Here is a 15403-nt window from a genome sequence, read left to right as displayed (position 1 = left end):
TTGGCACAGCACACAGACAGAGAAGGGGGACAGATGAGAGAGGAGGGATGGGGAGAGGACGCGGGAGAAGAGATAGATAGAGAGAGAGAAAGAGAGAGAGAGAGAGAGAGAGAGAGAGAGAGAGAGAGAGAGGGTAAAGGAGGACACAATCAGGTTTTGGAGAGAGAGAGAGATCGGTTGTTTAAATGGCTTATAGCTTCTCTTCCTACTGCAATGAAACTGACCTTCAACTGACAACGTGCCTGTTGGACATTTGAATCCCACTGCAGCATACGAATGCCTCTCCCCGTATCCTTGTACCCTCTTAGTACCACAATAATTGTTATTATCATCCTCAATGACTGTTTTAGACACCTACCACTCTTCTGCCCCTCTCCCACGCACGCACGCACGCACACACACACACACACACACACACACACACACACACACACACACACACACACACACACACACACCCACATACATACAAATACGCACACACACACACATGCACATATACACACACACACACACACACACACACACACACACACACACACACACACACACCGTACACAAAATTTCCTCTGATCTGAGATCTGTAGACAGGTAGTTATTGTGGCTAGAAGCAGCTGGATCTTAATGGTGTTCAGTGGAGCCGCCCATCCCATCCCCTTCCCTTTACCCAGACAAGGTGACACTGAGCGGGCTGCAAATGAGACTCTAAGTGCCCCTAGCCTGGTTCATCTCTCTCTCCCCTTATTTAGTTTCATCCGGTGACCATCAGCATGCTGTCACGATGGGTTGAGGTTGTATGTTTTGATCTTTTTTCTCTGTTTTGCCGTTCCTCCTATTGGAACTAATTGCACCATGGGTTACCGTGGAAACGGCAAATTGAGAGAGGGATGGGGGGGTTTGGTTAGAGGGGAGAAGGGAGTAGCAGTGGCCACACCCAGCCTGGGGATCTAAACGCTTAAGATGCCCAGACGAGCTGCTAGCGAACACCTTTTTCTATTGTGTTATTGACTGTACGCTTGTTTATTCCATGTGTAACTCGTGTTGTTGTTTCAGTCGCACTGCTTTGCTTTATCTTGGCTAGGTCGCAGTTGTAAATGAGAACTTGTTCTCAACTAGCCTACCTGGTTAAATAAATGTGAAATAAAAAAAATTATAAAAAAATGCTGGAGAGGAGGGTTTTTATCCCCCTCTGGTCACAGACACAGCATGAAGCATTATAGAGAGGGAGATAGGGAGTGATGGAAAGAGTGAAATACACACAGGGAGAGGTAGATTGATATAAAAATCCACATCCAGGCACTCGTATCCTTTTGTTTATCAAAAGCCTGAAGAGTTGCTATGAAACACCAATAATAAGTACATTATTCTCTGAAATCGTTTATTGTGTGGTACAGAATGTCATCACTCAAAATCCCCATGTGCAGTGCCACTGACAGTAAGCCAACCACCCAAGTATGACATTCAGCTCAAAGCCGTAGCCTATACAGATGTAGGATCTTAATTTGATCACTCTTTTTTTCCTGAGAATTTTCCTTCACAACAGGAAATGCAAACTTGTAGTGTAGTTACGTTTTTAAAAAGGCTTCTAATGTTTGTCATTTCCACTTAGAAATTTCAAACTTGATTTGCCGCAACTAAAAATGCATCAAGCCTTACAAAAATGTCAAATAATTATAATCCACATAATGATTCACATTACCTGCCGCTACAGGATTATTTCCTGCTGTAGCAAACTGACTAAAATTAATATCCTACATCTGTAGCTAACTGTGTCATGTACCTCTCTTTAGTTCTATTTCTGCTGTAGCTACAAAGATCCTCATTGTGTGTGTGTGTGTGTGTGTGTGTGTGTGTGTGTGTGTGTGTGTGTGTGTGTGTGTGTGTGTGTGTGTGTGTGTGTGTGTGTGTGTGTGTGTGTGTGTGTGTGTGTGTGCGTGTGTGTGCGTGCGGGCGGGCGGGCGTGTGTGCGTGCTGTGACAGTTGTGTGGTGATCGGATCGTTAGGGATGTGATATTAGCAGAAGGATAAAAAGGTCAGCGTAGAGCCCTTTGATAAATAAACAACATAGTGTTGTAACACAGCAATTTATGTAATGAGGACTGATCTTCTAGAAAGGACAGGAGGCATCTCTCTCTGATCTCACGTAATTTATGGAAATTATTGATTGTAAAATCCTGAGTCATTTAGGTAAATGAATGGGAAAGCAGTGCTGCTCTCTGATGTAAGAGATCTCTGGACAAATACATTAGTTGAACTAGGAAGGACCAATCAAGGCACTGAGAAGTTGAAATCTATTTTATCAGCCTCTCTCAATTATCTTCTTCTTTCTTGTCTTCCCATCTATCTTCTATTTCTCCTCTGTTCATCCTTGTCCTTTGACTGTGTGTGTGTGTGTGTGTGTGTGTGTGTGTGTGTGTGTGTGTGTGTGTGTGTGTGTGTGTGTGTGTGTGTGTGTGTGTGTGTGTGTGTGTGTGTGTGTGTGTGTGTGTGTGTGTGTGTGTGTGTGTGTGTGTGTGTGTGTGCATACGTGTGCGTGTATGTAAATATGGTTGTGTGTTTGTTTGTACATGAATGCAACATAAATGTGGCCTTCACTCATCCAATCCACCCTCCACCACCAACCCCCTCCCCCTCACCATACAGGCGATGCTCTGCTCAAGCACAACGGGATGAAGTTCACCACCAAAGACAAGGACAACGACCACTCGGAGAACAACTGTGCCTCCTTCTACCACGGCGCCTGGTGGTACCGTAACTGCCACACGTCCAACCTGAACGGACAGTACCTCCGCGGGCAGCACACCTCCTATGCCGATGGCATCGAGTGGTCCACCTGGACCGGCTGGCAGTACTCCCTCAAGTTCTCTGAGATGAAGATACGACCCGCGCGCGACGAGAGCAAATAAGTATATGAGGCAATAACAGAGGAAAGGAGTTGAAAGTGTTCAGAGTAATAAAACCATACCCTCAGATACTGTTTACTGACTGACTAAAAGCATTGACATCTTTGATTGGTTTACTACTATTCTCTACTGTTTCCTGTGGAGCCCTTGTCCCTCTCTACCACCTCCCAGCCCCGCCCAACTTCATGTGCCCCACCCCTACCCTTAGTCCCCTATCGCCTACTAGTGTTGTGCTGAGGCTTTTTGTGCCCCCCTCCCCCCACACACTTCCATCCCAACAACCTCATGACCTCACTGGATCAGGAAATGTGTCAGATTCACTCTGTTCCTCACTCTTTCTATTAGTGATTCATTTATATCTAGTTATTAGTCAATTATCTGTCTATTCCTTCTGAGCCTTGACCTGTCTCCTGTGTGTTTGTTGTGCCCTGTAACCAGTAGTCCTATTCCTACAGTCCTTTGCTGCGTTGTTGCCAGTCAGCGAAGCGTGGCGTTACCGTGTGACCTTAGAACAAGTGACTGATTCATGATATGTCGGAAACAGAGATGTGACATTACAGCTGGAACACACACACACACACACACACACACACACACACACACACACACACACACACACAGACAGACAGACAGACAGACAGACAGACAGACAGACAGACAGACAGACAGACAGACAGACAGACAGACAGACAGACAGACAGACAGACAGACAGACAGACAGACAGACAGACAGACAGACAGACAGACAGACAGACAGACAGACAGACAGACAGACAGACAGACAGACAGACAGACAGACAGACAGACAATATGACCACAGCAAAACTCTGTCACCTAAAGTGACCCGGCTGCATTGGCCTACCAGTCAGAATGGCCCAACCCACAGTACTGCTTAAGTGTCCCTTTATTTCAGATAGACTCAGTAGGAGACACAACACAATGGACGGTTTAAATAAAAGGAGACAGAAGAATGAAAGAAAGAGAGGGGAGAGAGAGAGGGGGGAGAAAGGGAGCGAGAGAGGGGGAGAGAAAGGGAGAGAGAGAGAGAGGACAGATCAAACAGAGGGGTCGAAGGGAATGACTAAATGAAAAGGAGATTAAGAAAATGGGAATATACAGAGAAAAAGAAAGATGGAGGAGAGGTTATGGAGGGCTGAGGAAGAAGGGATGAGTAAACAAGAGGGAACCGATCTCAATCATCTGACTGAGACTATTAGGGAGCATATTGGGCACTTAGTCTGATCACCAACCAAGTTACTACTTCTACAGTGCCCCAGATGGTAACGTCGCAGTGTGTGTTAGTGTCTGCGTGTATGCATGCAAGTGTGCTTGTCCTCTAATCACTCTCCCAATCGCCCGAAGAGTCCATTTCAGTGATCCATTTGAGCTCCCAGTAGGTCAGACAAACAGCCTATGTAAAAATGATATGATGAATGTTATCAAGTTCCCATTGGTAGTGGGTAAATGGAGGAGGCAGCAGAATGGAAAAGAGGAAAATACAGGGAAGAGAGTGAGGTGAAGTGACAAGGTGCCCCTGGTGGCCTACCATAGAAAGAACGAGAGGAAGAAAGGTTATTTGACTGCTACCTTCCAGAGCCAGGAGTGTCATGACAGAGAGGGTCGTCTGTTATTCATCTGTTCCTTTAGGAAGTAGAGCATGTTTTAACCTTTGCCACCACGACCACAAGGTTAAATAGTCCCCTACTCCCCTGAGCATTTAAATTCTACGCCTGTGCTTTCTCAATCAGATGTATAGTCAATAGAAGCTGCTTCACACACAGACACACACACACACACTCTGATAACAGTCCTTTAACGTAGCTACATACACATTCTGTTTTCATATCATCCTTTACAGTGAGGGAAAAAAGTATTTGATCCCCTGCTGATTTTGTACGTTTGCCCACTGACAAAGAAATGATCAGTCTATAATTTTAATGGTAGGTTTATTTCAACAGTGAGAGACAGAATAACACCAAAGAAATCCAGAAAAACACATGTCAAAAATGTTATAATTTGATTTGCATTTTAATGAGGGAAATAAGTATTTGACCCCCTCTCAATCAAAAAGATTTCTGGCTCCCAGGTGTCTTTTATACAGGTAACGAGCTGAGATTAGGAGCACACTCTTAAAGGGAGTGCTCCTAATCTCAGCTTGTTACCTGTATAAAAGACACCTGTCCACAGAAGCAATCAATCAATCAGATTCCAAACTCTCCACCATGGCCAAGACCAAAGAGCTCTCCAAGGATGTCAGGGACAAGATTATAGACCTACACAAGGCTGGAATGGGCTACAAGACCATCGCCAAGCAGCTTAGTGAGAAGGTGACAACAGTTGGTGCGATTATTCGCAAATGGAAGAAACACAAAAGAACTGTCAATCTCCCTCGGCCTGGGGCTCCATGCAAGATCTCACCTTGTGGAGTTGCAATGATCATGAGAATGGTGAGGAATCAGCCCAGAACTACACAGGAGGATCTTGTCAATGATCTCAAGGCAGCTGGGACCATAGTCACCAAGAAAACAATTGGTAACACACTACGCCGTGAAGGACTGAAATCCTGCAGCACCCGCAAGGTCCCCCTGCTCAAGAAAGCACATATACATGCCCGTCTGAAGTTTGCCAATGAACATCTGAATGATTCAGAGGACAACTGGGTGAAAGTGTTGTGGTCAGATGAGACCAAAATGGAGCTCTTTGGCATCAACTCAACTCACTGTGTTTGGAGGAGGAGGAATGCTATCTATGACCCCAAGAACACCATCCCCACCGTCAAACATGGAGGTGGAAACATTATGCTTTGGGGGTGTTTTTCTGCTAAGGAGACAGGACAACTTCACCGCATCAAAGGGATGATGGACGGGGCCATGTACCGTCAAATCTTGGGTGAGAACCTCCTTCCCTCAGCCAGGGCATTGAAATGGGTCGTGGATGGGTATTCCAGCATGACAATGACCCAAAACACACGGCCAAGGCAACAAAGGTGTGGCTCAAGAAGAAGCACATTAAGGTCCTGGAGTGGCCTAGCCAGTCATCTGGGATTTGTGGAGGGAGCTGAAGGTTTGAGTTGCCAAACGTCAGCCTCGAAACCTTAATGACTTGGAGAAGATTTGCAAAGAGGAGTGGGACAAAATCCCTCCTGAGTTGTGTGCAAACCTGGTGGCCAACAACAAGAAACGTCTGACCTCTGTGATTGCCAACAAGGGTTTTGCCACCAAGTACTAAGTCATGTTTTGCAGAGGGGTCAAATACTTATTTCCCTCATTAAAATGCAAATCATTTTATAACATTTTTGACATGTGTTTTTCTGGATTTTTTTGTTGTTATTCTGTCTCTCACTGTTGAAATAAACCTACCATTAAAATTATAGACTGATCATTTCTTTGTCAGTGGGCAAATGTACAAAATCAGCATGGGATCAAATACTTTTTTCCCTCACTGTATGTTCAATTTCATCCATATCTCATATTGTTTTTATCCACCTCCCCTCTCATCTCCTCTCCCTCCCCTCCACTCCCCTCTCTCCTCCTCTCCCCCTCTCCCCATTTCCCCGTCTCCTGTAATATGTTCTGTTCTGTAATCTAGCCATGTCTAGCTGGATGTCTAGGTTTTCTGCTAGGGTGACCCAGGATCTTTTCTTCTGGCTCTAGCAGAGGAACTGTTGCTGTAAAATACAGTTTTCCGCTATCGACCGATCCCGCAACCATGATTTTCTTTCTGAATAGGAGCTCAAAAATTTGTCGGGAATGACAACAACAAAAAAATATGTTTGTCTGTAAAGTATTATAAAAAAGAAAAGAAGCACAATATCAGAAGTTTTGCTAACAATGAAATTGTGGAATTCTGAATATTTTTTCCATTTGTTGTTTTCATTCTGGATTTTCTTTAGATGTACTGAAAGCTTTAAAGATATGTGTAGATTTATTGTACAGTGTGTATGACCTTTAGAGCATGTCCAACTGTTTTCATACTATGCCAAAAGACAAAAGAGAACTCAAGCACACAGACTTTACAAATTACAAGTCAAAAGAAGAAAAAAAATACAAAACCAGAGTCCTTATTTCTCCTCTTTTACTGGACTGGGCACAAGAGAAGGCGTGGCCAGCTATAGTTTTGGGGGAGGTGCAAGTGAGAAAGAGGAGGGGCTTAGTAAGCACATGAGGGTATGCCCACTATAAAAAAACAATACAAATTAATCTAAACTGAAGCAATGTCAATGGCACATCTGGGGGACATTGTGGCTCTGATTGGCTTGTTGGACATTGTGGGGACATCTTTGATCTGTTCAGATATTTTGGCTCTACTTGACATACTGGCTCTATGGGACACACCAACTCTGGAGGACATTTTGATCTGCCCTTGCTGCCAGTGGGCCAACAGGCATAGTGAGGAGCATTGCTCCACAGACACTGGATGGACTATGTGTTTTATCCTGGTTCTTTTTCCAGTACAGGACAAAGTGTGTGTCTGGACTGCAGCACCCACAGAGCTCCAGCTCCATGCAGCCAACTATCCACAGAAACCTGCTCAGTCTCAGTCAGCCATAGAGGCTGAGTCAGTGAGTCTGTTCACCAGGAGTCCTGCGTTGGTAACACAGAGCAGAGTCAGAGTCCATCCACTTCTACAGTCAGCTAGTGTGCCTCTTCTACCACTACTCAGCTCTGAAGCCAAACATCAAAGAACCAACCGTCTAATCATATTAACAATGCGTTATTAACACTAATCACGTTACCATGGAAACAGAATTACATGGGAGAGTTTGATGACCACAATTTGTGTTGGGGTAGAAGAGTTGATGATTTCAAAGGGTGGTGTGCAAGTTAAAATGGATAAATGTGTAAAGTTTAATGAGATACTGGAATGAGTCAGACTGATGTCTTGATGTGACTGACTGACCAGGAGGACATTAATTTCTCTTTCTGTGTGTCTGTGTGTGAGAGTGTGTAGGTTTGTGTTGATGTGTGTGTGCGATGTGTGTGTGCGTGTCTGTGTGAGAGAGAGAAAGGAATGGTAGGAATTCATCAAAGTAAATGTGATGCTTATGTACAACTTGCCTCCCTGCTATTTGTGTTGATAACAGAGAGATAGAAATGAACCATTAATTCATGTGATAACTGATTCCATAGTGGCTCACGCCCTTCTGGTCATGTGTTGAACTGGACTTCTCATTTTATCCCCGACTCCCCTTCTAATGTAAAACCTTCAGCGTCAAATAGTGCACGTTATACGTTTTATCAACGTACTGTACACCCCACACCAACCCCCACTCTGAGTAGTTTAGAAACCCCACAGTCTTTGTTCCAAAGCCCCCACCCCAACCTTTACTTCTTTAATTTCCAGTCTGCTGTGACGAGCACCATCCACCCTCCCTCTTCCCCATTTAAATTCTAGCAGGATCTTGGCTCCAGCAGTCGATGTGATAGAGGAGTATAAACAAAAGAGTTATCCCTCTCTCCCACTCATTCCCTCTCTCCCTCTTAATATCATCAGAATCAGCAGAGTACTGATCGATCTGTCCGTTCTCGCACCCTCCATCTCAGTCCTCCATTTATCTACTCTTCCAACACCTCCATCTCTCCTTTCCCACAACCTCCTCTGTTCCCCCTCCTTTTAACACACTCTCCATTCCCCTAACCCCTCCATTTCCCCACCCTCCTTCATCTCTCCATTTCCCCACTCCTCCATCCCTCCGTTCCCCCAACCAAACCTCTCTCAGCTCCCCACTCCCCTAATCCCCAACAGAACCAACTCTCTTTTCATTTTCTCTCTCGGTGAAGTAATATAGATTGTTTTGCGGAATCTTGATACTGTGTTTTAATGTCTTGTCAACATTTAATAAACATTCACATTTTATAAGTGAAACATTTCTTCATGTTTGTACTCTGTGTGTGTCTTGGGCAATGTGCTTGTGCATGCATGCATGTGTGTGTATGTGTGTGTGAACAACATCAGGACCTTTTCATAACCTTTGTCGACCTCTCCAAGGCCTTTGACACTGTGAACAGGAAACTACTATTGGGCACACTACTCAGATTTGTCAACATCCTTTTCCAGTTCCATGATGGGATGATGGCCATAGGAGGGCAAGAGTCAGTGCCCTTTGGAGTAAGCATCGGTGTGAGGCAGGGGTGTGTGCTGGCACCTGTACTCTTTAACATCTTCCTCCTATGTGTCACCCAGCTTCTCCACAAGAACCTTGAGGACAGCAGCGCATTTGCGGTGGACTTCAGGCTGGATGGAAACCTATTCAACATCAGAAGGCTCCAAGCAACCATCAAGGTTTTGTCAGAGTATGTTCTTTAGGTGCAGTAAGCTGACTGTGCTCTCATGGCCCACCCTAACGGCTGTGAGGGTCTATAGCATGATGGGACTGTCTATCAACACCACCAAGACAGAGGTGGTCTGCCAATGGAGATCCAGCCCTCCACCCACCATGCCTGTCTTAACCATTGAACACAAATCACTGGCAATAGTCCCGTCATTCAATTACATGGGCAGCAACCTCTTAAAACAGGATTAAGAAAGCATCAGCTGCCTTCTGAAAACTCAGACACAGGGTCTTCCAAAACAGGGATCTCCACCTCCACATCAAAGTCACTGTCTATCAAGTCGTCTGCATCACCACACTTCTTTACAACTGTGAAGCCTGGGTCACCTACAGTCGCCACAACAAGCAGCTGATTCCACATAAGATGCCTGCAGCGCACCCTGGGAATCACCTGGTGCGACCGTGTGCCCCTTACAGAAATACTTGCTAAAACCAACTGCAAGAGTGTGGAGGCCATGGTCACCCAACACCAACTGCGCTGGCTTGGGCATGTCATTAGAATGTCTCAGGAGCACGGAAGATCCTGTATGGCCAGCTACACTTTGGCCGACGGTCTACAGAGGAGCAGATGAAGCTCTACAAGGATCAGCTGAAAATGTCGCTGAATTAGTGCAACATTAAACCCATAGACCTGGAGGACGCAGCTGCCAGAAAGGTGTACAGAGATGGGAGGAGGAGAAGAGCACATAGAAACAGCAGAACAGCTCAGGAGACATACAACCATGACTGGCCCCACCAACACAGATGGCACATGCCCCAGTTGCAATAAAGTTTGTGAATCTCGGTTTGGACTCAACAGTCACCAAAGGATTCACCATTAACTCAGAAGTGGAAGTTATCATCGGATACTATGGGCTACCATAACGAACAAACATGTGTACATGTGCGTGCATGCACGTGTGCCTGCATGTGTGTGTCTTTCTGTGTTGTACAAAGCAGTAGAACATTCTATAGAGGTTGTTATCAATAAATGTCACAATAAGGTGCAGAGCATTAGATTTTCCTGTTGGCAAAAACCATTGACAACTATGTACCGTTTTCAAGGGATTGTTAAATAAATGTTAACTTTGGTTGTAATAGCATCACCTCTTGAAGAGCATAGCTCTATCAACAGAGTTATATACTTGGCAAGTAATTGCATGATTTTCAGTAAACATAATTTGATCATGTAATTTCAGATACGTGATGGTAGCCTCACAATATCTCTTAATATTGGCCACCATTACATGGATATTTGAGTGATATAAAATAAAAGTGAACTATACCCGACAAGTATGAGTGGTTTAGGTAAATTTCCCATCCTTTGGGCCAGCAGGTAGCCTAGGGGCGGCAGGTTGGCTGGGGAGCGGCATGTAGCCTAGGGGCGGCAGGTAGCCTAGGGGCGGCAGGTTGACTGGGGAGCGGCAGGTAGCTGAAAGGTTGCCGGATTGAATCCCCGAGCTGACAAGGTAAAAATCTGTCATTCTGCCCCTGAACAAGGCAGTTAACCCACTGTTCCCCGAATGCCGTCATTGTAAATAAGAATTTGTTCCTAACTGACTTGCCTAGTTAAATAAAACAAATTGTGGACTCTGCCTGTCAAGCAGCAGAATGGTGCATTTGCCGATGTACCAGCCAGGTCACCCATGAAACAAATAAGTATTCAATGTCCATCCATGTCTGAGGACGTTGGGAGATGACGTGGAAACCGGCCACTAGAGGCAACAGTAAGCACTGTTACTTTCAAGTAGGTTTCAGTTTTGCTAGGGCATTGTGGATGCAGATGGAGGATGGGTGTAAGCATCTGGTGCCAAAGGTTGCATGTTTGAATGCAGCAATAAAAAGTTGTTTTTGAGATTTTAGTTGTAAGTGTATCCCACACCTTCACCCTTACCTTAACCATTCAGAGTTAATGTCTAACCTTAAGATTTCAGACTTTTTTTCCTAAACTTCAAATCAAATGTATTGGTCACATACACCTGTTTAGCAGATGTTATTGCGGGTGTAGTGAAATGCTTGTGCTTCTAGCTCCGACAGTGCAGTAATATCTAACAAGTAATATCTAACATTTTCACAACATATACCCAAAATACATGTAGATCTAAGTAAGGAATGGATTATGAATATATACATATATGTCAGAGCGGTATTGGACTAAAATACAGTGGCATAGTATAGAATAGAGTATATTCATATGAGATGGGTGATGCAATATTTCCACACAATTAAAGTGACTAAGATAGCATAGAATAGTATAGCGTACAGTTCATACATATGTGTCATAATTACAGCCGTGTTGAAGAGACCAAACTGCAGCAGGTGAAATGTAGATACTCATCTTTTTAATATTTAAGAGCAAAGTTTCCACGGGAAAAAACAAAAACGACTAACAGGCTACGTACATACCAAAACTAGCAGTGTTAGCACAACCCCCCACAACCCCAAGTGACAAACATACTCCTAATTATATGACTCCCAATCAGGAACAACGATCACCAGCTGTCCCTGATCGGGAGCCACACAGACCCACATAGAAATACAACACCCAGAACACACATAAACAAACATACTCTGCCACGTCCTGACCAAAACTACACAATAACACCCTCTGCTGGTCAGGACGTGACAGTACCCCCCCCCCTAAAGGTGCACAACCCGAATGCACCTAAAAAAGAAACCACAAAATCCCCCAAAACCACAACAAATACAAATACCCCCTAAACAATAAGGGAGGGAAGGGAGTGTGGCTGCCGTCAACGACGGCACTGTGCTACACCCTCCCTCCACAACCCACCTATCCTGGAGGTGGCTCTGGTTCCGGCCTCCTGCCCTCCAGGTTATAGGCAGACTCATTGGGGTCCGGGTCGTAGACAGACTCAATCCGTTGTGGATCGTGGGCAGGTTCCTTCATTTCCACGCTGTAGGCAGACTCATTCAATACACAGTTAGTCACATTCAGTTCTGAGTCGCAGGTAGACTCCTTCGGTTCCGGGTCGCAGACAGACTCACCCGGTTCCGGGTCGCAGGCAGACCCCCTCGGTTCCGGGTCGCAGACAGACTCCTTTGGTTCCGGTTCCGGGTCACGAGCAGACCCCCTCGGTTCCGGGTCACAGGCAGACCCCTTTGGTTCCGGGTCGCAGGCAGACTCCCTTGGTTCCGGGTCGCAGACAGACTCCTTTGGTTCCGGTTCCGGGTCACGAGCAGACCCCCTCGGTTCCCTGTCACAGGCAGACCCCTTTGGTTCCGGGTCGCAGGCAGACTCCCTCGGTTCCGGGTCGCAAGCAGACCCCCTCGGTTCCGGGTCGCAGGCAGACCCCCTCGGTTCCGGGTCGCAGGCAGACCCCCTCGGTTCCGGGTCGCAAGCAGACCCCCTCGGTTCCGGGTCGCAGGCAGACCCCCTCGGTTCCGGGTCGCAGGCAGACCCCCTCGGTTCCGGGTCGCAGGCAGACCCCTTCGGTTCCGGGTCGCAGGCAGTCAACCTCGGTTCCGGACTAGACACTGTTGCTGGATACTCTGGACTGCACACTGGTGCCGGATACTCTGGACTGCACACTGGTGCCGGATACTCTGGACTGCACACTGGTGCCGGGCTCTTGAGGCTGGGCCGACGCATTGGAAGCCTGGTGCGTGGGGCTGGTAGAGGTGGTACCAGGCTGAAGACACGCACCCTAGGGCTAGTGTGAGGAGCGGGAACAGGCTGAATAGGACTAGGCCGACTCATGGGAAGCTTGGTCCGGCTTGCTGGTACTGGTCGTGTCAGACTGGAGGAACTCACTTCCGGGATAGCACGAGAGGCGGGAACCGGAAAGACTGGGCCATGGAGGCGCACAGGTGGCAGTGGCCGTGACCGCACCGCCTGCATAACCCGTCCTGGCTGGATGGAACTAACAGCCCTGTACGAGCGGGGTGCTGGTACAGGGCGAACTGGGCTGTGCAGGGGCCTGATGGTTGCCGTGCGTAGAGCGGGAGTAGGGTAGCCTGGTCCTAGGAGGCGTACCGGCGACCAGACGCGCTGCGCAGGTATCCTCCTACCAGGCTAGATGCCCACTCTAGCACGGCATCTGCGAGGTGCTGGAATGGCGCGCACCGGACTGTGCGTGCGTATGGGCGAGATAGTGCACACCTCAGCGAAACACGGCACCCTCCACTCCATACGCTCCTCCATGTACTCACGGGTAGCTGGCTTATGGCTCTTCCTAGGCCTAGCCAAACTACCCGTGTGCCCCCCCCCAAAAAAATTATTGGGGGTGCCTCTCCGTGGAAGGCGATCCTTCCCAGCCTGGATCTCCTCCCAAGTGTATGAGCCTTTTCCCTCCAAGAACTCCTCCCAGGTCCATTTCTCACTATTGTCCATATCAAAGTCCATTTTCTCAGCGTTCCTCCTCTCCTTCTTCCACTGCTTGGTCTTGTTTTGGTGGGTGGTTCTGTCATAATTACAGCCGTGTTGAAGAGACCAAACTGCAGCAGGTGAAATGTAGATACTCATCTTTTTAATATTTAAGAGCAAAGTATCCACGGGGGAAACCAATAAACAAAAACGGCTACCAGGCTACGTACATACCAAAACTAGCAGTGTTAGCACAACCACCCACAACCCCAAGTGACAAACATACTCCTAATTATATGACTCCCAATCAGGAACAACGAATACCAGCTGTCCCTGAATGGGAGCCACACAGACCCACATAGAAATACAACACCCAGAACACACATACACAGGCATACTCTGCCACGTCCTGACCAAAACTACACAACAACACCCTCTGCTGGTCAGGACGTGACAATATGAGATGAGTAATGCAAGATACAGAGACATTATTAAAGTGGCTAGTGTTTCATTTCCTTAAAGTGGCCATTCATTCCAAGTCTATGTCTATAGGCAGCCACCTCTGATGTGCTAGTGATGGCTGTTTAGCAGTCTGATGGCATTGAGATAGAAGCGGTGGAGTAGGGGCCTGAGGGCACACAGTGTGTTGTGAAATCTGTGAATGTATTGTAATGTTTTTAACCTCTCTGGGCTAGGTGGGACGCCTACTCAACAGCCCGTGTAATCCCGTGGCGCGTTATTCAAAAACCTCAAAAATGCAAAAACTTCAATTTTTCAAACATATGACTATTTTACACCATTTTAAAGACTCTCGTTAATCTAACCACACTGTCCGATTTCAAAAAGGCTTTACAACGAAAGCAAAACATTAGATTATGTCAGCAGAGTACCCAGCCAGAAATAATCAGACACCCATTTTTCAAGCTAGCATATAATGTCACATAAACCCAAACCACAGCTAAATGCAGCACTAACCTTTGATGATCTTCATCAGATGACAACCCTAGGACATTATGTTATACAATACATGCATGTTTTGTTCAATCAAGTTCATATTTATATAAAAAACCAGCTTTTTACATTAGCATGTGACTAGCATGTGACTAGCATTCCCACCGAACACTGCCGGTGAATTTACTAAATTACTCACAATAAACGTTCACAAAAAACATAACAATTATTTTAAGAATTATAGATACAGAACTCCTCTATGCACTCGATATGTCCGATTTTAAAATAGCTTTTCGGTGAAAGCACATTTTGCAATATTCTAAGTAGATAGCCCGGCATCACAGGGCTAGCTATTTAGACACCCAGCAAGTTTAGCACTCACCAAAGTCAGATTTACTATAAGAAAAATGTTATTACCTTTGCTGTTCTTCGTCAGAATGCACTCCCAGGACTTCTACTTCAATAACAAATGTTGGTTTGGTCCCAAATAATCCATTGTTATATCCAAATAGCGGCGTTTTGTTCGTGCGTTCAAGACACTATCCGAAAGGGTAAATAAGGGTGACGAGCATGACGCATTTCGTGACAAAAAATTTATAAATATTCCATTACCGTACTTCGAAGCATGTCAACCGCTGTTTAAAATCAATTTTTATGCCATTTTTCTCGTAAAAAAGTGATAATATTCCGACCGGGAAAGCGTGTATACGTACAAAGAGAGAGAAAATAAAAACATCTCGTGCACGAGCCTGAGTCTCAGAGTACTCTGACCGGCCACTATCCAAACGCGATAATGTGTTTCAGCCTGGGGCTGCCTCGATATCATTCAGCTTTTTCCCGGGCTCTGAGAGCCTATGGGAGCCGTAGGAAGTGTCACGTTACAGCAAAGTTCCTCAGGCTTCAATAAACAGA

The 15403-nt window shown here is 46.0% G+C and overlaps 1 protein-coding gene across 2 annotated transcripts in view; it reads left to right on the top strand.

Moving 5' to 3' along the window:
• Positions 1–2970, top strand: part of LOC106568645 (fibrinogen C domain-containing protein 1) — a 258727-nt gene extending 255757 nt beyond the window's left edge. For both annotated transcript variants that reach the window (XM_014139159.3, XM_014139143.3), the window contains one exon: positions 2644–2970. In XM_014139159.3, the coding sequence (XP_013994634.1) occupies positions 2644–2906 (263 nt within the window). In that variant the 3' untranslated portion in view covers positions 2907–2970. The remainder of the gene's footprint in view (positions 1–2643) is intronic.
• The last annotated feature ends 12433 nt before the right edge of the window (positions 2971–15403 follow it).

The sequence above is a fragment of the Salmo salar genome, chromosome 01, assembly GCF_965601325.2.
Source record: "Salmo salar chromosome 01, fSalSal1, whole genome shotgun sequence".
Classification (NCBI taxonomy): domain Eukaryota; kingdom Metazoa; phylum Chordata; class Actinopteri; order Salmoniformes; family Salmonidae; genus Salmo; species Salmo salar.
The sequence above is the reverse complement of the archived record's forward strand: the minus strand, read 5'-3'. Positions and strand labels throughout refer to the sequence as shown.